A 21,038-nucleotide genomic window follows, 5' to 3' on the forward strand; every position below is an offset into this window, starting at 1 on the left:
AATGCTTGTGCAAGGGCAGGAACGTCTGGGCTGGGGATGCTTCATGTTTTCTTTTCAAAACATTTTTCTTTGTTGGTGATGAACACAAATGGAAAAATAAAGCCCTGCTGATGTAAAACGATTCCTCAACCCAGACGTGGCAGGGGCAAGGATCTTCATCATTCATGATTCGAGTTAGGCTGTAAACATGTCTGTGTCACAGCGTCTGGCCCGTCAAGCTCTGGGAATGCAGACCTGCACACAGATGTTGGGACCTGCCAGGTACTGGCACATTCAGGGCCCTTGAAGATCAAATGTGCTTTCCAATCCCCCCGGTGCCGTGGAGGATCCAGGGCAATTTAGAACACTGTCTGTAGCCTGGCCAATTGGGATTCCTCATTTTAAAGTCTAAAACTATAATAAAAATAACCAGGCAATGAATATGCAAAATAATCCGAGCTGTGTGTAGGTCCTCTTGTTTCTGCCCCTGATAACAGTGGTTTTGCCCCATTCAGGATGGCTTAGCTCCATGAATCTTCTTGCACGTTTCCTGTTTTTCTCTGTTGCCATGAGGACTTCTGGAGAGACTTGACAAGGCCCCCATGTAAAGTCCAGAGCCTGGACGCCTGCAGACTTCACCTCGCCATCCAGGCTGGCATCCTTGCCAGGAACAGAAATGAGGTTCTGCTGATATGTCTGTCACCTTCTCGACCAGCCCATATGGGTGCTTCGTGATTGCGCTGCCCTTTTCTAAGCTCATTCCTACTTTCCAGCGCCCACTGACACCCTATCCACCTCTGCTGGGTCCCCAGGGCTCTGAGTTCACCCTCCAGCACTGTGGATGAGGCTGGGATCGCAACCAAACTGGGGGCTCCCTGAGGGTGGGCCCAGGCCTTCTTCTTCTTCTCTGAATCTCTCCAGGGTGGGCCCGCAGAGGGCTGGGCTCAGAGAAGAAAACGATAAAGAAAACTGACCTACTGAGGTAAGAGGTGTCCTGTGGCTGTCATTTCTCTGTGACCTTGGTATTAGGACAGACACAGGCCGACTTACAGACAGAGTGGAAGGGGGTTGCAGGGGCCCAACCCGTTCCTCCTGGGAACGTGGAGTCCCACCCCAAGGCCGGGGCTGAGATGGGCACGGTGTCCTGTAATCCTGGTGAATATTCAGCCGTTCAGTCCCCTTCGCTGGCTCCTGCCTATGCAAACAGCCACCTGGGAAGGGGAGGCAGACGGTGTGCTGGCAGCGGCGGCAGGAGCAGGGGACCGTGGGCAGGAGAGCGGGGCTCACCGAGGCTGACCGAGGAGCCGCTGCCACGCCCCTACCATGGACAGCAAGGTGTGGGGTGCCTGCATCCTCTGCTTGCTGCGCCCCTTACCCATCGTGAGTAGCCAGCTCAGACCCTCCTGCCCCTCCCACTGGCCTCGAGATCTGGGAGCCACAGGGCCATACCGGGGTCCACCCTTCACCAACACAGGAGTCTCTCTACCAAGCAAGGGGTGGCTTGACTTGGAGAACTCCTCATCTCCTCCGCGGCCCCCTCCTCTCCTCCCCCTCCCTTCCCAGGCACCCTGCTCACCCCTGGGGAGCTCTGACAATGAAACCGTCCTTCCTGGGGCTGAACGGAATTTGCTTGCCCGTTGCTCCCCCCAGGGCCTGTCTGCACCCTCTGGGGGCCACAAGACTCTGTCCCAAGACAGTACTTCCGCCTCCCCTTCACATCCCAAGTCTTATCCACACCCCCTCCTCCGACAAGCTCCCCAGAGCCCTCCCTATCCCCACGACCCCTGGAGCCACTCCATTTGGTTGCTTCCTTTGAAGAGGGGGTGGCCAGGGACTGAGAGGCCCTGGGTAGTAAGTGAGCAGCTGCTCCCCTCCGGCATTTGGGGGACACTTCCTCGCATGATACGCCCTGGGGCCCTGAGAAGCTGTCCACCATCAGATGTTGCTCGGAGGCCTAGGATGCTGGAGAACGGGCTGCCAGGAGGGGGCCCTCTCCGAATGTGCCGCAGTTCCCCAGCATGCTTTCCCGGAGTGCATGCAAGTGACAGTGACGCGGGGACCAGGATGGGAGACACAGGTCCCGGGGAGGAAGCTGCAGCTCCCAGGGACTCCTGAGAGCCCGCAGGGACTGAGGGCTCCCTCTTCCTCCACTGGCTTGTATGGGAGTGTGTGTATGTGGGCGGGGGCCCATGCCACGCCTCCCAGGCACTTTGCTGCACCCTGCCACGAGGGTGCATGGCCTTTAGGCTTGAATCCTGGAGCCGTGAAACTAGCTGTGTGCTCTGTGCAAGTCCCTTCCTGAGCCTCACTTGTCTGTCTTGTAAAAGAAGAACACAGTATCTGCCCCCCAGGGCTGCTGTGCATGAAGTCAGATCTGACTTGTCTAAGGCTGGGCATGGGGTGCAGTATGGGAGACTTCTGCGCCCTCCCCTCTTCATTGAGGGGCGCCTCCTGCCTCTCATCTGTGTGCACCCCACAGTGAATGCTCTATTTTTAGGAGGGGAGATTGAGATCCCGTGGGGGTCATTCAGCTGCTGGTGGCAGGGTCAGGGCCAGCACCAAGTCACTGTTTCCCAGTGTGGCCTGCATCCTGGACAGACCCCGGGTTAGCTGTAGTCACGGTCAGCAAGGCCGAGGTACGCAGGGTGAGAGAGTCTCCCCTCAGGAGGAGTGGGTCCAGTACAGGGGCCAGATGATCCCTGAGCCCTAGGTGAATGGGGCGGGGGGGCGTCCATCAGGAGCGTTTGGGTAAGTCTTGGAATGGTCCACCGTTCCCCACCCCGTACAGTCTCCACCTGTTACCACACATCTGGGTCACGAGTTGGGCTTCCCTGAATTTTCCTCCCCTTAGGAACGGTGAGGGCTGTCTGTCTCTCCTTTCGGTGGGAGGCTTCCCACCAGGGGCCCTAGTTCTTTTGGCCTCAGTGGTTCCCTAGTCAGGCCCTGAGAAGGTATCCCAGGAAGGGATGGGCTGCAGACGTGGAGGGGGAGGAAGGGCAGACGGAGCCTGCAGTCCCATATCAGGTGAGTCTGCCCTCCCCATCTACCCGCTTCTGACCATCAGACTGCTACTGGGGACATGTGGGGGACATAAGACTGGGGCTCTGCTCTGAGATGGCTCCTGGGTCCCTGAGTCCCAGGGAGGAAGCCAAGAGGCACCACCAGGTTGGAGACCCAGAGCCTGGGCGGCAGGTGGAATCTGTAACCTGAGGTCCCAGGGGCCCAAGCAGGAGGTGGCAGAGCTGAGCCCAAGCTGGATTTGGGCGAACAGGGTCAGCAGGTCAGGACAGGGGTGTCCTTCCCCGTAGGGCAGGGCTGGTAGGGGTGAGCCTACTTACTGGGCTGGGTCTCCAGGTCCTCTCCTAGCCCACTGGCCTGTCCTTGGGTCCCTTCCATGTGGTCACCTGCTGTCCACTGTCCCCACTCTGGTGTTTGAAGTCCCTTCTCTCTCACCCCAGTCCCTGTCTCGCATCCACTGTGCTCTTTGCCGTGCCTGGATTTCTGTCAAAGGACACTGGGAGCTAATTAAACAGCTGCTGATACAGACTCTGTGCCAGACACTGGGGCTTGTGTGTGCATGTGTGTGTGTGTGTGGGTGTGCGTGTGGGTGCGAGGATGGCCATGGGAAGGGCTCTCCCTTCACTCAGCTCAGGTGCATCTGCCCACTCCCTTGTCTGTGCACATTCTTTGTCTCGAGTGCTCTTTTCCTTACCAATTAAAAAAAAAAAAAGCTCCTTTTTTTTTCAGGTCCGGCTCAAATGTCACCTCCTTAGTCCTTGTGAGAAGGGCCACCCTCCCGCAGTGACTGTCCTGCCTCTGATCAGTTTGTATTGGATCTATCGGGACCAGGTTTTAGCTCCCATCCTCACTCCACTCCTCCCTGTGAAATCCTTGGGGACAGAAATCTACACTGATTGAATTTGATGTGCATGTTGTACACAAATGTGGCTATGGATCATGTTTACAGTGTAAGGAGCATGTCTTATAAAGCTGCGTTCCCTCACATGTACCTGTTTGGGGCTGTGCCCTGTTGGACAGTCCGTTTCAGATTTTCTCCAGTCTGGGGCAGTGGGAGGGAGAGGTGTTAAGAATTCCTGCCTTTGACTCCCAGCTTCCTGGATAACTTGTTAAAATGCAAAGTCCTAGAGCCAGCCATAGATCTCTGCATATTCTTGGCTCCATCCCAGGTGGTCTGCAGGTAGATCATGAGGCACACTTTCAGAAATACTGCTAGAGGGTTTCCAGAAAAACAGCTTCTTTCCCAGCTTCCAGGGATCATTCCCTGTGGTCACTGGGTGGCACCAGGCTCTGGGAAACTCCTAAAACTGTAATCCTTCATGATTACTGAGTCACACAACAAACCCGTTATCCCTCCATGTATCTATCCATTACCTACCCATCCATCTTCATGTGCATGCCCTCATCCATCCACCTGTCTACCCATCCACCATGCATCCAGTCATCCATCCGTCCATGCATGTATTCACGCATCCGTCTATCTATTCACCTATCTGTTGTACGTATGTTCACTCATTCTACCAGCCAGCCACACAGTTACCCATTCGTTCATTCATCCATGAATCCACGTTCATCTGCTCTTTCACCTCATTCATCTACTCATTCACTTATCCGTCTATCCTCTCACTTACTAATCTACCCATTTTTTTCACATATCTTTGTCAGGGTACCTCTGAAAGCAGAGCCTGAGACAAAGGCATCTGTGTAGGTAGTTGTATTAGTTTCCTGTTGCTGTTGCAACAAATTACCACCAACTTAGTGACTTAAAATGGCACAAATCTATTTTCTTACAGTTCTGGAGGTCAGAAGTCCAAAATGGTTTTCAGTGGTTTAAAACCAAAGTGTTGGCAGGGCTGCATTCCTTTCTGGAGACTGTAGGGGAGAACTCGCTTCCTTGCCTTTTCCAGTTTCTGGAAGCCACCTGCATGCCTTGGCTCATGATCCTCTACCTTCAAAGCCAGCAGTGTAACATCGTCATCTCTCCCTCTCTCTCTCTCTCTCTCTCTCTCACACACACACACACACACACTCACACACATACTCCTCTGCTTCTGTCAAAATATCTCCTTATCTCACCCTGACACTCTTGCTTCCCTCTTATAAAGACCCTTGTGATGACATTGGGTCCACCCAGATAATCCAGGATAATCGCTCCATCTCAAGATCCTTAACTTAATCACATCTGCAAAGTCTCTTTGTAAGGTTGCATAGTCACAGGTTTCAGGGATTAGGACATGGACATTTTGGGGGGCCATTACTCTGCCTACCAAGGTACTTTATGCAGAATTGCCTTTGGGGAGTGGGAGTACAGAGCAGGGGAGTAAAACAAAGAAGGAAAAAAGGCTGCTACACGGATGCATTATTGAGTTGGCCATCTCTGTGAGATCTTCTGAAGACTTTTGTTTAATGTGACTCAGAACTTACTTCCATGAAATGAAAAGGGGAGGCATCCATCCAAATCTCTCTTCTCTCTGCCTACCTCCCTCCCTTCCTGCTTGCCTGCCTTTCGTCCAAATATCCATTAAGCATACCTGGATGAGCCGCGTCCTGTGCTTAAGAGCATGGCCATGGAAATGAATCAGGCTTTATCTCTGTCTTCAGGTCGTTAGACCAGCAAACCCAGAAGAAGCATCCAGTTGGCTTAGCTCATCCCATTAACTCTCTCCTGCAGGTACTGGGCCACGTGCACCCAGAATGTGACTTCATCACCCAGCTGAGAGAGGATGAGCGAGCTTGTCTACAAGCAGCAGAGGGGATGTCCAACTCCACCTTGGGTACGTGGCTCGGGAGGGCGGGGGTGGCTTGTCACGGATTTCCTGATCTCCTCCAGCCTCACATTCAGGATGGTGGACAAGCCTGTCCCCTGGGCTGAGTCTCCTCTGCTCCCATCTCGCTGCCTAGGCTGCCCTAGGACCTGGGATGGGCTGCTGTGCTGGCCGACGGCAGGCTCTGGCGAGTGGGTGAGCCTCCCCTGCCCGGCTTTCTTCTCTCACTTCAGCTCAGAGCCAGGTGAGGGGCGATGGGGGTGTGATGGGGGAAGGGGGAGGAGGCAGAGGTGACAGGTGACGTGGTTTCATCTGGTGGTGGCAGAATACGGTGGCCACGCCCCTGGCTTTGAGGCCAGGCAGACCTGGATCGAGCACCGCCTTCCCCCTCCCCCTCTTTCAGTGTGACCTCGGGCAAGTCAGTCACCCTCCCAGACCCTCAGCTTCCTGACCTCCCGTGACCTGGGGAAAACAAGAGCACTAACTACACAGGGGGTGGGGTTAATGATCGGGGCTTGGCAGTGCTGAACTCAGGGCCTGGAACTGAGTAAATGTCCTCTGGGAAGTTGCCTGCTTCACCTCCCTGGCCTGGGGGTCTGGGGTGGACGGTCCCTCCAGGGGCAGAGAGGGCCTCCTTTCTCCCCACTGCCCTTAGGATGCTGGAGGCCCAGCTCGCTACTCTGCTCCTCAAGGGAACCATTCTTTCCATTAACAGAAGGTGAGTCTGAGGCCAGAGAGGAAGTTCCTAGAACGTGTCCCAAGCAGGCTGGGCCTGGACCCCAGGCCTCTGGAGAGAAGGCTCCTCTCTCTCTGCTGCAGAGATGGGCTGTCTGTGCAGACCCTGCCAGGGTCACTCCCCGGCTCCCTGACCTCTCCTGGGGAGAGAGGAGAAAAATCTCTCCTTCCCCTCCTCTGTTGCCTCCCAGGGGCCGTGAAGCGGGATTGCACCATCACGGGCTGGTCTGAGCCCTTCCCGCCCTATCCTGAGGCCTGTCCTGTGCCCCTGGAGCTGCTAACTGAAGAGGTGAGAGGCTCCTGGCATCTTGGAGGAAGGGTCGCTGTGGATGTTTGATTGGGTGGTGGACCGCAAAGCGGTAGGGGCCGCCATTCCCATTGTAGTCAGCAGGTTGGAATATTCATTACAGCACATTTCCGGAAGATGGCAGTGTCTGGAAGAGAGGGGGTCTTGTGCTAACTTGCTCAAGGCTGACAGGTGGGCCACGCAGCTAGGAGGGAGAGGGGAGGCAGAGGGCAGGGAGGGAGATGTGCTGGCCACCGTCTTCTTTTCTCCTTGGCGTACCCTCTCTGTGCCCAGGCCTCCAGGGCAGGGAGCTGAGAGTAGTTCTGGGAAACAAAGGCTCTTAGTGGTCCTGGGCAAGCTCCTTGCCCTCTCTAGCCCTCAGTCTGTGGGCAAGCGAGAGAAACCAAAGCCTGGAGTGATGTCAGTGCCCCCTAACCTAGCTGGCACACCCCACGCTTCCAAATTGAGCAGGACCTTTGCAAGGTGCCTCCACACCCATAATCCCATATCTCTTTCCCCCCAGCCCTGAAGGCAAAGCATGAGTCTGACATTTTTTCAGATAAAAAGACTGAGTCTGGGAGGGGCGATGATTGCCTGCATCCCTCAGGGGAGCTGAGTTCCCGATCGATCCCCTCCCCGCAAGGCTGCACGCTCCGTCTCCATCTCCGGAGTCCAGGCTAGACTTTGATGGATCCAAATCCTTGGTCTTGGAAAGAGCTTTTCCTTGCAGCTGTCCCTGGCTGTCCCCTTTATTTGGGGATGTCATGTTCCCAAGCCAGTGAGCAAGCTGGATGTCAACAAACAAGCCCAGTTTCCTCCTGAGCTTTGTCACTCCCCAGGGACGTGCGGTTTCTGTGGCAGCCTCCCCCTACCCCCAGCGACAGCCAGAGTTAAGCAACTAGCTCCCTCCGCCCCTCCCCCCACCCCTCCCCTGCTTCCTCACCAGCGACAGGCTGTAAACAAAAGCTTCGCTTCAGTTCCGGAGGGAGTTTGCTGTGCTCCCCACAGACACCCCTGCCCCCACATGGGCAGTTTCGGGATAGAATTGAAAATGTCACCTGCTTGATTGTCAAGCCTCCCTTTCCTCAAAGGCCCAGTTGCTGAGCATTCCTCCGTCTCCACCCTCCCCAGAAATCCTACTTCTTCACCGTGAGGATCATCTACACCATGGGCCATAGCGTCTCTGCCGTGGCCCTCTTCATGGCCATCACCATCCTGGTTTCCCTCAGGTTCGCCATCTTCATCACCTACTCCAGAACCTTCGCCCTCCGCATTGTCCACAGCACCAAACTTGAACCCTTACCTGGATATTCAAGACGTTCCCAGATCTGGCATTGGCCATTTCTAACTTTTCCTTTCCCTTTCCCCATCCCCTCACACTCCAGGTCTGGCTCCCACCTCTACACCTTTGCTTGTGTGGAACTTATTCTATTTGCTTGGAATGACTGCCTCCTTTTTTCTCAGTGCCTTCATATCCGTTAAAATTCAAAGCTCAGCTCTCATCTGCCTCAAGAATCCTCTTTGTCTCTTCCATGAAGCCCTTCTTGACTATTTCAACCCTTTGATCTTTGCCCTCTCAAAGCCCCGCCCCACCCCACCCCCCAGCCTGGCCCGCGCTGTTCTCTGTCTCCCGGGGGGTGAGCCTCCTCTCTCTGATTATCAGGGGGCTCCCCTGGGCAGGACCCTGTCGTTTCTGCCTCTGTCCTCCACACCATGAGCTCCCTGAAGGCAAGGGACTGCTATTCTCTGTCCTCTCACCTACACTGAGCCCAGCTGCCCTGCAAGGTTATAGCTGAAGCCTCAAGTTCAATGCAATCCATCCGATCCAATCTGATCCAATCCAATCCAAGCCAATTCAGTTCACCTCCCACCCTGCTCAGCCTCCGCAAGTCCGCTTTGAGCACACCAAAAGCCCCTCTCCCACCTTGCCTCCTGTTCTTCACCCCTCCTGTCCCCTCCAGGAGGCTCCACTGCCCCAGGAACTACATCCACACCCAGCTGTTCATCACCTTTATTCTCAAGGCGGGAGCTGTGTTCCTGAAGGATGCCACCCTCTTTCACGGCGAGAACACGGACCACTGCAGCTTCTCCACTGTAACAGCCATGGGTCGGGGTGCTGGTGTGGGTGCGGGCGAGGAGGTTGGATTAGAGATGCAGCTGTGCCTGTCCGGTAGCATGGGCTGACCCTGCGGCTCCCGCTTTGCTAGCGACAGAGCGGGAAATCACCCCTCCCCCTTCCTCCCCCTCCTTGCGGTCAAGTTCTAAATCCTCCAGCTGTTTCCTGGACGACGGTGCCCATCCACAGCGTTTCCCTTATTCCACTCTCTACTCCATATTCTGTATTCCCGTTCCATTCCCCATCCCATATCCCAACCCGGACCACATTTCACTCCAGCCAGCCTTTCCATTTCACACTTCCTCTGAGCACTGTCTGTCTGTGCTGGGCGTGGGTATGCCAGGGGCTGGGCAGAGCCGTGTGCCTCCCTTGAGAAGCACCCAGGGTGCCTAAGGGGACAGATTATACCAGATTATGGGACCACTAGGTAGAGGGAGGTGAAAGCTGGGAGAGAACAGGAGAGGGATTCAGGGAGGAGATGGCTTTGGAGCTGGCTGGGCAGCAATGATAGGGAGGGAGCGGGGAGGACCAGGGTGAACGTGTCCAGTGTGAGAGGACCAGCTCTCACAGACAGGAGAAGCTGGGGCAAGTCCAAGAAACAGGGGTGTCATCATGGGGGCAGGGAGGTGGGCTATGAGAAGAGACCGAAAATAAGGGAAGTTGGGCTGAGTGTGGTGGCCCAGCACTTACCAGCTACTCTGACACCGTGCTGGAAATGAACAGCTACATGAATGAACAAACCAACAGATGACCTTCATTCGTTAATGAAAGACATAATAATAGTATATGTATCGAGCACTTATGTGCCAGGTATTACGCTAAATGCTTTACGTATGTTATCTCCTTTTATTTCCTACATCTATTCTCATTTTAGTCCCATATGTAGATGAGGGGTAATTGGCGATGTCGCCCAGCAGCTGAATGGTGGGAGAGGGACCAAGCCTGGGCCATTCTGAGCTCAGAGGCGAGCGCTCCTCCCCCGACAGATGAGCAGAGTCACGCAGTGAATGAATGAATGCATGCACGGGCACATGCGTGTATGTTCGCAGGACGGAGCAGTGCATGAATAAATGGTGTTCCATATCCTCAGCTCTAGGGATTGACTTGAGCTCAGGAGGGACGGGGTGAGAGTAAAAACAGTAGCAATTCGTATACAGGGTTTCCATTCAATCCTTATGATGAGGCACGAGCCAGCATTGGAAGTTTTTCCTTTTAGAGATGAAAAGCTAAGGTGTGGGAAGGTTATCCAGATGGTAAATTTGAACCCAGGCTGTCTGGATCCCAAATCTGTGCTCTTAACCACTGCATTACACAACCACACCCCCTCTGGGGCAGCCCAAGGTGGAGGTTTGGGGCCTGAGTGGGGTAGGGGAGACTTGGCGGGGCTCCAATGGGTGTCCCGGCTCTGAAGCGCCCAGCCCCTGGCCCGCAGGTTCTGTGCAAGGTCTCCGTGGCCACCTCCCATTTCGCCACCATGACCAACTTCAGCTGGCTGCTGGCAGAAGCTGTCTACCTGACCTGCCTCTTGGCCTCCACGTCACCCAGCACAAGGAGAACCTTCTGGTGGCTGGTCCTTGCTGGCTGGGGTGAGCACCGAGGGCTGGTTTGGGCACTGTGCGGGTGTTGGGGTGTCGGGGATGCCCAGGGAGCTCACACCAAGGTCCCTTCATCTCGCTCACGATGACCCCAAGGCCCAGGGAGAGGAAGGGCAGCTTACAGTCCTACAGCAAGTGCTGGAGATCAGGGCCAGGTCCCCGATCTCTGGGCTCTCTCCTGGTCCCGCCTTCACAGTGCCCTGTGTGACGGGCTGCAGTGGTGGGAGGTGGGCGCAGGATGAAGACCCCTTACTTGTGTCTTTTCTGTACCCCCTCAGGGCTTCCCCTGCTCTTCACCGGCATGTGGGTGGGTTGCAAGTTGGCCTTTGAGGATGTTGCGTGAGTCTGGGCTATCCCTTCATCACACCCGTGCTGGGTCCCCGTGGGGCATGGACTGGACTCTCGGGCAGTGAGGCTGTCCTCCAAGCTGGGAAGAGGAGAGCTGCCAGGCTTGGGAGAGGGGTGGGAGATGCAGTTGTGGGTAGCACAAAAGGGGCTTGAGCCTGGGCAAGAAGGGGGCACAGAATCTCAGGGTTCGGGGCTCAGGGGGTAGGGGGTTGTAAGTGGGGGCCTTCTGGAACAGGGGGAGTGTTGGAGCCACAAGAAGGCAGCAAACAGACTGAGTTTTGAGAAACTCATCCACCTAGGTGGAGAGAAAGAGTGAACCCAGCTTGGATCAGGGCACGCCTTTGGAAAGTGCCTAAATGTCTGAGAGAACGTAGATAAGGCTGGTTGGGAGTAGGGTGAGGCTAGAAGGCTCAAATTCCAAAGTGAGGAGCCTAGAGGCTGGTAGGTAGAGAGGAGGGAGGAGCATGGGTGCCGCAGAAAAGGGCTTTCCAGCAACTGCACTCTTCCCACCCCACCCCACCCCCGCCCCCCCATCAGTCCCGGCCTGTCCTCTCCCCAGGTGCTGGGACCTGGACGACAGCTCCCCCTATTGGTGGATCATCAAAGGACCCATCGTCCTTTCCGTTGGGGTCAGTGCCTGGGGCCAGTGTCCTCTGCTTTATTCAGCCAACCTCCCTGGGTCCACCGAGCAGCCATACACAGCAGGAAACACGACTCCAGGCTGGGAGTCAGGACACCTGGGGTTCCAGCCTGGTTCTGCCGCAGATTCTCTGTGAGGCCCTCTCTGGACTTCAACAGCCCATTGGTAAAACCAGAGCTCAGGCCTCTTCTAGCTCAGAGTTTCAATGAGTCTGGTGTCCTGGTTGCAGATCACCTACCGCCGCAGTGAGGCTGGGCTGGGAGAGTAGAAGACGCGGCAGCTGAAACTCCTACCTGCTCCCACGTGGAAGACAGGGCAGCTAGGACTGGTTTTGTGGCCTGGGTGAATGTACGCATTTTTGACAGTTTTGCAGTTGTGCAAAGAGAAGGCCACATGCTTTGTGCCAGAGAAGAGCCTGAGAGGTGCTGGAGGCAGGATGGCAAGGCCTGACTTCCCACCCTCGGTCCTGGGACTGGAAAGGGAGGGGGACCCTGAGCCCCCTATGGGACTGTACAGTCTCAGGCGACAAGGTCTAGAGCAATGACCTGCACATCCATCTACCTGCACATCCCTGCCTCTCCAGGGTTTGAGGTTTCTAGTCCCCAAAGATGTCCCACCCCAGGCCATTTGAGTCACCCCTGACCCTTGCCTTCCACCTCCCTACACCTCTATTTCCAGGTGAACTTTGGGCTTTTTCTCAATATTATCCGTATCTTGCTGAGGAAACTGGAGCCAGCTCAGGGCAGCCTCCACACCCAGCGTCAGTACTGGTAATGTGTGTGTGTGTGTGTGTGTGTGTGTGTGTGTGTGTGTGTTTCCAGGCGTTCTGGGGACATAACTGGAGTGGGAGTCAGCATGGTTCTCTTTTATGCACAATTAGGCATCCATGATCCTGGTCCAGTGCTTGTCCCTATGTCCCCAGAGAGAATAGATCTGGTCCCTGACCTCCAATAGGTCACAATATAGGAAGGATGGGGCCTCCAAACAGCCAGGTGCCAGGCCAAATAGGCTGATGAGTGTTGGGATCAATTTCTACGGGAGCCTGCAGAAGGAGATCCTTTCTAAACAGATGGTGGGGTTGGAGTACAGTCCGGGAAGACTTCCTGGAAGAGGTGTCTTTGAACTAGACTTTGAAAGATGCATAGACTTGACTAGAATAAATTGAGACAAGAGAATTTGTCAGAGGGAACAGCGGAATCCAGGGGCCCAAAGTAAGGAAGCCCAGGGTGCATGTGGGGAGTTCTCCAGGGTGGCTGGTGTGTAGAATTGATATGGGAAGCTGGTGGGAAGTGAAAGTAGGCAGGGGGCCCATGGGACTTTCTTTTTTTTTTTTTTAAACTTTGGGTTTATTTATTTTATTTATTTATTTATTTATGGCTGTGTTGGGTCTTCGTTTCTGTGCTAGGGCTTTCTCTAGTTGCGGCAAGCGGGGGCCACTCCTTATCGCGGTGCACGGGTCTCTCATCATCGCGGCCTCTCTTCTTGCGGAGCACAGGCTCCAGACGCGCAGGCTCAGTAATTGTGGCTCACGGGCCTAGTTGCTCCGCGGCATGTGGGATCCTCACAGACCAGGGCTCGAACCCGCGTCCCCTGCACCGGCAGGCAGACTCTCAACCACTGCGCCACCAGGGAAGCCCCCCATGGGACTTTCTAATTCCAGCCTTGGGCTTGTCTTTTTCTGCAGGCGTCTCTCCAAGTCAACCCTTCTCCTCATCCCGTTGTTTGGAATTCACTACGTCATCTTCAACTTTCTGCCTGACAGTGCTGGCCTAGGCATTCGCCTCCCCCTGGAGCTGGGACTGGGTTCCTTCCAGGTGAGGACCCCCACAGCACTCACTCCTTCCCTCTGAGTCCTTGGGCAGGAGGAAGGTGCTGCAGCCCACAGGCTTGGTTGATTTCATGGTAGGCTGAGGGCGACTAGGCTCGTTATTCTTCCTTCCAGCCACTCATCCATCTATTCAAGTATCCATCTGTCTGTTTTTCTCCCATCCATCCATCTCTCTATTCATTCAACTACTCATGCGCCTATCTACATATCCATCCATCTACCCATCCATTCATCCATCCATCCATCCATCCAATCTATTCAACATTTACTGAGCACCTATCATGTGTCAGGCTCTGTGCTTAATACTAGGGGATGGAGAAATAAAGAGAATCAGAGAAACAGGCCAACGGGGCCAACAGTACAGCCTTGGCAGACTTGCTATGACAATTACATGTGACAATATGCCTGGCACATGGTAAGTGATGAATACGTCTACTTTCCCTTTTCCCAAAGACCTGGTCCAAGTCACAGCCTGGCGGAGAGTAGGGGAAAAAGGTAATAGGAAGACTGCAGACACCTTGAGGCCAGGCCAAGGTGATGGGGTCCTTTCTCTTTGGCCCCACAGGGCTTCATTGTTGCCATCCTGTACTGCTTCCTCAACCAAGAGGTATGTGACTCAGGCTATCCTTATTTGTTAAGCCTTCTCTCCCACCAGTCCTAAGGCTGCCTCTCTCCTGCCCAGCCCCTGTAAATCCCCGATCAGGCCAAACACTGAGTCCTGCAATCCTATGTGGAAATCTGTCCTGAGTTTCTGGATCACGCTTAACCTGAATACTTCCTGTAAACATCTTTTATCCATCCCTCCTCTGGGCTGGGCCAAGTTTACTGTCCATTCAGCAGGAGGTGGAGAAGGCCTTTCAGGGATCAGAAGAGGGATCCAGGGGTGGGTTAAAAGGATCCTTTAATTCTGTGTTTCTAAAACTGAACGAGAGAGAGTGGAGGAAGGAATAAGTCGGCTCCTGGAGAGACAGGGAGAAGACACAGAGGAACCAAGAAAATCAGAGGTGGACATACAAAGTCTAGGAAAATAAATTCAAGTGCAGAGACAGGGAGGATGATGGAGAGCAAAGCCAGGGACTCTGAGACAGAGCACCCGGAGGACAGGCGCACAAAAAGAACAGACCAAACAGAGATGGACAAACACATGAATAGACAGAATAGATGGTACCGGTGCACATGTAGAACTATGGAGAGATGGTAAAGAGGAGTGAATTATAACATCCCACCCAGAAGACACTTCGCATTTTTCCTTTAGGACAGACTTGCTTTATGGGGAGGGGTGGGAGAATTTAACTCAGTGCCCCAGACAACCAGGTCCTGTTGCTGTGTGCACAGGCAGAGTCATGGGCTCCCTCTGGTGGCCAAGGATTTGCTGTGGGCTCTGTGTTCTGCTGGAGACCTGGATGTACGTACCTGTACCCCAGCTGTGGAGCATTGCACCCCCCTATTCTGCCACCACTGTCTCTTATTGGCTCCCTCCCCTCTGCCATTCTTTACTACCACCCTAGCCTTTCTGAGTCTCCTGCAGCCTTATCTGGCGTCTGGATGCAGACACAGGACTGCAGTATCTGATTGTAGTGGCTCATGGGCCCTGGGGTTGCAGAGAGGGGCGAGGAACAGCCCTGGACAAGGTGGGTGGGATCTGGAAAAGGGGATTCCACAGAGAGTTGTGAAGGGATCTGTCCCAGGAAGCGGTTTGGGGACCAGATAGTTAAATGCCTCTGGAGACAGGGAGCTTACTACCTATCAATGACACTTTCTATCATCAGGAAGCTCACCTTTATGTTGAATGGAAAACTGTCTCCTTTCTGTCTTTGTCACAGCCTAAATTCAGCTCTGTCAGAAATGTCACAGCCTCTCAGCCCCCTTTGCCCAAGCAGCCCCTTGGAGATGTGAAGATACAGACACTCCCCCCACCCCCCTACATCTCCCAAGTGGCTTTTCTTTCAGTTACTCTCAATCCCCTCAATTGCACCTCCTCAGACAGAGTTTGGAGGCCTCTCTTCCTTCAGGTCATGTCCCCTGGACAGGTTCCCAGTGGCCACAGTTCAGCTCAGTGGGCAGGGGCAGGAATGAGCCCCAGAGCAGGGGATGGTCTAAGCTTTTGGGGAAGACAGAGTAGTTTTTTGGCCAGAAACTCAAGAAAGCAGCCATAAATGTCTTTAACTGGGCCCAGACAAAGGCAGTGCTAAAAGAGAAAGGAGCCAAAGGGAATGGTCAGCAATACAGGAAGGAGGAAGTAGTATCCTCTAGAGGTAGTACTTAACAGTGGCTGTGGCCAACCATAGCTTCTCCTGCTCCAGGAACCCCTGTCTCTGTTTCTCCTGCATGGTCTCCCCCTGCACCCTCAGCCCCACTGGGGTTGAGTAAAGATGTGGCAATGGGACCTTCCTAACATCCTCCCTCTTGTCCTTGCTTGGAGGTGAGGACTGAGATCTCACGGAGGTGGCGTGGCCATGATCCTGAACTTCTGCCAGCCTGGAGGACTCATGCCAAGTGGACGATGCCTTCCCGCTCAAGGGCGAAGGTGCTGACATCTGTGTGCTAGGCTGGCCACATCACGTGACTGGAATCCACACCTGAACTTGGGCAGCTACACGGGCCCACCACCCTTCAGAGGAGTGGGAGCAGCGCCCCCTGGGAACCCTCAGTTGACGCCTCCACCCAAGCTGCTGCCCAGCCCTTCTTCCCTGTCCTGCCCCTGACTCTTTTCGCCCGGGTCTCTGTGTGTCCACCTCTGACTTCCTTGGTTCCTGTCTGTTCTTCTCATGTTCCTCTTCCTGGAGTCTGGGCCATAGCCCAACGCCAGAGGAGCCAATAAACTTGTAAATGAATAGATACACGTTAGAGTGAAACCATGTGCCTCTGCAGGGGAGGGGTCTGTAGGCTTTATTTGAACCCCCAGTGCAGACGTGCATTTATCGCATCTCAGTTCATGTCACGTCCCCATCACTTGTCTGTGCAAGGATCCTCGTGTTTAATTCATTAAAAAAATGTGTTCTCTTTTGTCTCTACCTGCACTCCCATTCCCCTCCTCCCACAGGCAAACATTCCAATGTGTTAAATGTGAATTCTTGTGTTTCTGTGTTCTTGCAGAATGTGTAGTGTTGTGTGCGTCTGTACTTTTAATTTACATAAATGCTGTCGGCTATATGCTTCATCCTGCTTCTGATGTTTTTCCTCTCAGCACTTTTAAGAGATCCACCCTTGTTGCCATGTGCTCATCTGGTTGCTTGTTTTGACTGCCGTATGGTGCCACATGGTGTCACCGCCCACGTGTGACCATCCTGTCTCCCCCTGCCTCTAGGTGAATGTTCGCGTGCTTGTGCCCTCATGCCCCCACGCCAGCAAGCCTTTCTCCGGGACACATACCACAGAGTGGAAGTGCCAGGTCAGCGGTTGTGCCTTTTCTTAACGTGACGGAGTGGTGCCAGATTGCACCCAGAGCTCCGGCGAGATCTCCACTCCCACCAGCAGCTCTGCCAACTCTAGGCATTACCCAGTCTTTGGGTAAAGAGATTATGGCTGATTTTTATTTTCTTTTAAAATCCCTTCTATTTCTCCCAAAAGCCCTACAATGAGTATGAACTGCTTTTACGATCTGAGACTAAAGGAAGAAATGCATGGTAGGGTTTTTAGACTGTGGCCACACTTTTGACATTTGTCTGACCAGGAAAGTGCTGGGCAGCTGGGCATTATGGCCAACAATGTGCCCTTGGGTTTCATATGGCTGCATCTCCTTTCACTGGAACCCCTGTGACTGTAAGGGCAAGAGTGGCCATCAGAAGAGAAGACAATGGCAGGGAAGGCTGAGGTAGTAAAGGAAGGCTTCCTGGAGGCCGGGGAATGGAGCTGAGTTTTGCAGGACAGATCTGATGTGAGTAGTTCAAAAATGGGAGAGATTTCGTTTTAATAGTCAAAGAGTGGTCTCCTGAAGTTTTTTTTGTTTTCCTAAACCCTGGGGAGGGGATGTGCCCTCCTATTTATTTATTTATTTTTATTTAAAAATTTTATTTATTTTATTTTTTGCTGTGTTGGGTCTTTGTTGCTGCACGTGTGCTGTTCTCTGGTTGTGGTGAGTGGGGGCTACTCTTGTTGCTGTGGCTTCCCTTGTTGCAGAGCACGGGGTCTAGGTGTGCGGGCTTCAGTAGTTGTGGCAGGCGGGCTCAGTAGTTGTGGTGCACGGGCTTAGTTGCTCTGTGGCATGTGGGATCTTCCCGGACCAGGGCTCGAACCTGTGTCCCCTGCATTGGCAGGTGGATTCTTAACCACTGAGCCGCCAGGGAAGCCCCTCCTGAAGTCTTAACTGGCATCAGTAGTGGTTAGTTAGCAGTTAGCGTTAGCAGTTTGTGGTGGTAGCAGTGGTTGAAGCAGAAACTCACTTTGTGAATTGTCCATCCCTTCCCTAGAGGTTTCATCTATGGCTGGAAGTCTACTCCTTGCTCCCTCCAGTTTCTACTGGAGCCTCAAATTCCCACCACTTTGCTAGTCTCTTCCACTACAAGGATCCTTTGCCTGGGGCTACACTGAGGGTTTCTGGGCAGATCCCTTGATTGGTAAACCCTTCCCTTCTCGGGGCCTCAGCAACCCCATCTACAGCAGGAAGGAGTCGGTCAATAGGTGACTTCTGAGAGCTTTTCGAAAGGGACACTGAATTGCAGGCAACAGAGTTGAGAGGAGCAATGCTTAGCTTGGCCACCAGGTGGCAGAACAATGACGGTTAAGAGCATTGGCTGGGCTGACCAAGCTCCCTGATGAGGCCCCAATGCTGGAGGTGGACACAGGGCTCCCAGGGCCTGGCCTGGGCCACAGTGAGCCTGCAGGGCTGGGGGAAGAAGGACCTCGTGGTCTGGCCAGCGTAGGGGGGCAGGAGGCTTTTGGAGGAGGAGGGGAATGGGACACCCCCGAGCCCTTCCAACCCCAGTCTTGAGGAGGAAGAAGCTGATAAGAAGAGTGAGAGCTGAAGGGATAGGAGAACCTGTGCTCACTGGAGTCTCTGTACAGGGTTCACACCAGATGGGAGGGGTTTCCCTGGGCCCCTGGTTTTGTGCAGGGAAAGTAGGATTTTCCATCATCCAGTGCAACGATTTCCTTCCAGCCAGCCTCTCCTCAGGTCCTGAAAGGAGTTTCCTAAAGAGAAGGAAGAAACTTCCCTGTTGTGGCCAACCTGTGCTCCTCTCCACTGTGGGGAGGAGGAGGGAGGGTACAAAAGAGGGGCCTGTTCCCTATCCCAGGGGAGACCCCAGGAATGTTGAAGAGATCCCCAGGGATGAGCCCAAACCTGGATGTGAGTAAGAGCGGGTGTGTGGGGCTCAAATTCTCTGGGCTGTGGGAGCTCAGAGAACAGGGTGTTGGTGAGGGCAGGAGCAGTCAAGGAAGGCTTCCTGGAGGAAGGGACTCGGGCTGGTTGTATAGAGCCTAGAACCCCACCAGGCCAAGAGCCACCATCTGCTGGGCAGGAAGCAAGAGTGTGGCTGATCTCAGCTTGAGGAGCAACGTTTGGAGGAAGGGTCTGCAGGACAGGATGGTGGGTATCAGACTCAGACTTTGTTCTCCTCAGGGATTTTCATGGACATTCCTGTTAGGGCTCTGAGTTCTGTGGGGCCACCTATTTGCTAAGTACTTGCTTAGGTGGCAGACACCTTGCCAGCACTTAGAAACACGGCTGCAAACAATTCCAGAACATTCCTATTCAGGGGCTTAGGGTCTGGTTAGGGAGAATATGAGTCAGAGGTCTCTGCTGCAGGCCACAGGACCCCTCAGGCTGGGTTAAGCAGAAACATGATTTAGTCAAAAACGTCAGGGAGCTCACTGGTCTCCAGGAGTACAGTCAGAGGCAGCGCCCACCCCCAACCAGGGGACCACTGTGGCGAATTCCCCACTCCACCACTTTTCGTTGCAGACTCAGGTGCTCACACCAGTAACACTGGGGACGCAATGCCGGACACCCCACATGGCTGTCCTGAAAAGCCAGACTCCTCCACTGCCATGCTTGCCAAAAACTCAATTGCACTTGGCGCTGGCTTCCTCTTGGTGCTCTCTCCCGAACCCAAGTCTCACAGAGCTGCCTCTGATGGCACGGCCTTGGTCCTGACCCTGCCCACTAGCTACAGGGGGTGCTAGAGAGCCCACGCTGACTTCTACCCGGAGAAGGTCCACACACTGTCGCAAGTTCCTCAGACATAAGACAGGCATTCAGAATAAGCTGGCTGGCCACGAACATGACAGATGTCCAACACTGGGAGACAGTCATGCAGCTCAAACAATTGCATGATAATGGCTATAGATGTACAGAGGAGAAATAGAGTACCAAAAGAAGAAACATCTAGAGGACCAAGTCTAGTCTGGGGGTGTTAAAAAAAAGGCTTTCTAGAGAAAGCGACATGTAAGCTGAGATTAGACCGTGAATATGAGTTGGCTGGGTAAGGAAGTGGGTAAAATCCCAGGTAGCGGAAATAGCATGTGCAAAGGCCCCAAGGTGAAAAGGAGCTTGTCATTCGCAGGACCTGAAAGTAGTTACTGTGGCTGGATTGAAGTGAGAAAAGGGGAGGGTGGCCTGAGATGAGGTGGGGTGGGCAGCACCCAGATCACGCAGGGACAGGAAAAGCCACGTTAAGGAGGTTTCATCCCAAGAGCTGTTGGAAGTGTGTGATATAATGGGACATGTTTTTGCAGTAATCCCTTTGACTGGTATGGATGGGAAGACTGAATTTGGGGTGGAGACCTCAGCCGGAAGCAGGGAGGCTGCAAAGGGAGGCTTGGCTCAGGGGATGGTGGTAGGAAAGGCTAGGCCAGATTGAAGATGTCTAATTGGGTGATGAGTTCATGTGTGAGGTGAAGAGAAGGGAGCTTTGTAGGAAGATTCCTGGAACAGGCCGAGGTGGAGAGGAGCACGTTTTAGGGGGGAGAGCACATTTTAGGAGCGTGAGCGTGGTCAGTGTGGGGTGCACGGGAGACAGATGGATGCCAAGGCGCAGGCTGGAGCTGAGGAGATGGGCCTGGCTGGGAAGTGAGACTCGTGAGCTGTGGGAATATCTGTGGTGGCGTCTGACCCCCGGGCGGTGAGAGTGAGGCTTGCGCCTGAAAGGACACTGGAGGGACTGCATATCCCCAGGCCCCGCGCAGGAGCAGGAGCCTCCGGAGGAGGCTGGAGGGAGCAGCCCGAGAGTGGGAGGGAATCCAGATGGACTGGGGTGGGGATGGTGTGAGCGCTGCTGCGCAGCCCTAAGACCTGAGACCAGGCTTGCAAAGCAGGCCGTGGACCTGACGGTGCAGCTCGCGGCAGGAGCAGGAGCGTTTGGGGCAGAAGATGGACTCGGAAGGCAGCCTGGAGGGGGCTACACAGTGAGGGGGCTGTGTGGACACGCCCTTTACCCAGGCTGGTCTGGGAGGGGGAGGGGAGATGAGAGGGTATCAGGAGGGGAATGTGGGTCGATGGGGGGTTGTTTCTTTGTAAGAAGACTGTCTGGATAAATGCTAATGAGCTGGATGTAGGAGTCACCGAAGGATGGGGGGAGGGCAAGTGGTGGAGGGAGGTCATTGAGAAGGTGGCCCCAGGACCCAGGTGGGGGCATCTTGTCTGGGGAAGGGGCCCCTGCCCCCAGGGAGGTGGTAGATGCAGGCGACAGGAGGGCCGGGTGGGCGGCCGTAGGAGGCCGGCTGCTGGCTCCGGCACTCACCCCGGAGGCGGAGGCGAGGTTGTCTGCGGGGCGAGGGAAGGTGCGGTGG

The 21,038-nt window shown here is 54.4% G+C and overlaps 1 protein-coding gene across 1 annotated transcript; it reads left to right on the forward strand.

The window, feature by feature from the left end:
• Window positions 1-1,302: 1,302 nt before the first annotated feature.
• Window positions 1,303-15,858, forward strand: GHRHR (growth hormone releasing hormone receptor). The gene is made up of 13 exons (XM_068550022.1): window positions 1,303-1,359; window positions 5,669-5,771; window positions 5,899-6,006; window positions 6,689-6,786; window positions 7,915-8,012; window positions 8,745-8,877; window positions 10,332-10,485; window positions 10,773-10,833; window positions 11,402-11,471; window positions 12,161-12,252; window positions 13,167-13,296; window positions 13,876-13,917; window positions 15,733-15,858. The coding sequence occupies exons 1-13, from the start codon at window positions 1,303-1,305 to the stop codon at window positions 15,856-15,858; spliced, it is 1,272 nt and encodes a 423-aa protein (XP_068406123.1).
• Window positions 15,859-21,038: the final 5,180 nt, after the last annotated feature.

Source organism: Eschrichtius robustus, chromosome 8, assembly GCF_028021215.1.
Source record: "Eschrichtius robustus isolate mEscRob2 chromosome 8, mEscRob2.pri, whole genome shotgun sequence".
Taxonomy (NCBI): Eukaryota; Metazoa; Chordata; class Mammalia; order Artiodactyla; family Eschrichtiidae; genus Eschrichtius; species Eschrichtius robustus.

What these genes read in the sequence shown, in the direction of transcription:
- GHRHR (XM_068550022.1), top strand. Translation starts at nt 1,303, where the DNA reads ATGGACAGCAAGGTGTGGGGTGCCTGCATCCTCTGCTTGCTGCGCCCC. An exon ending in ACCACTGCAGCTTCTCCACT is followed by an intron (nt 8,878 to 10,331) that starts GTAACAGCCATG and finishes CCTGGCCCGCAG; the next exon opens with GTTCTGTGCAAGGTCTCCGT. An exon ending in CACACCCAGCGTCAGTACTG is followed by an intron (nt 12,253 to 13,166) that starts GTAATGTGTGTG and finishes CTTTTTCTGCAG; the next exon opens with GCGTCTCTCCAAGTCAACCC.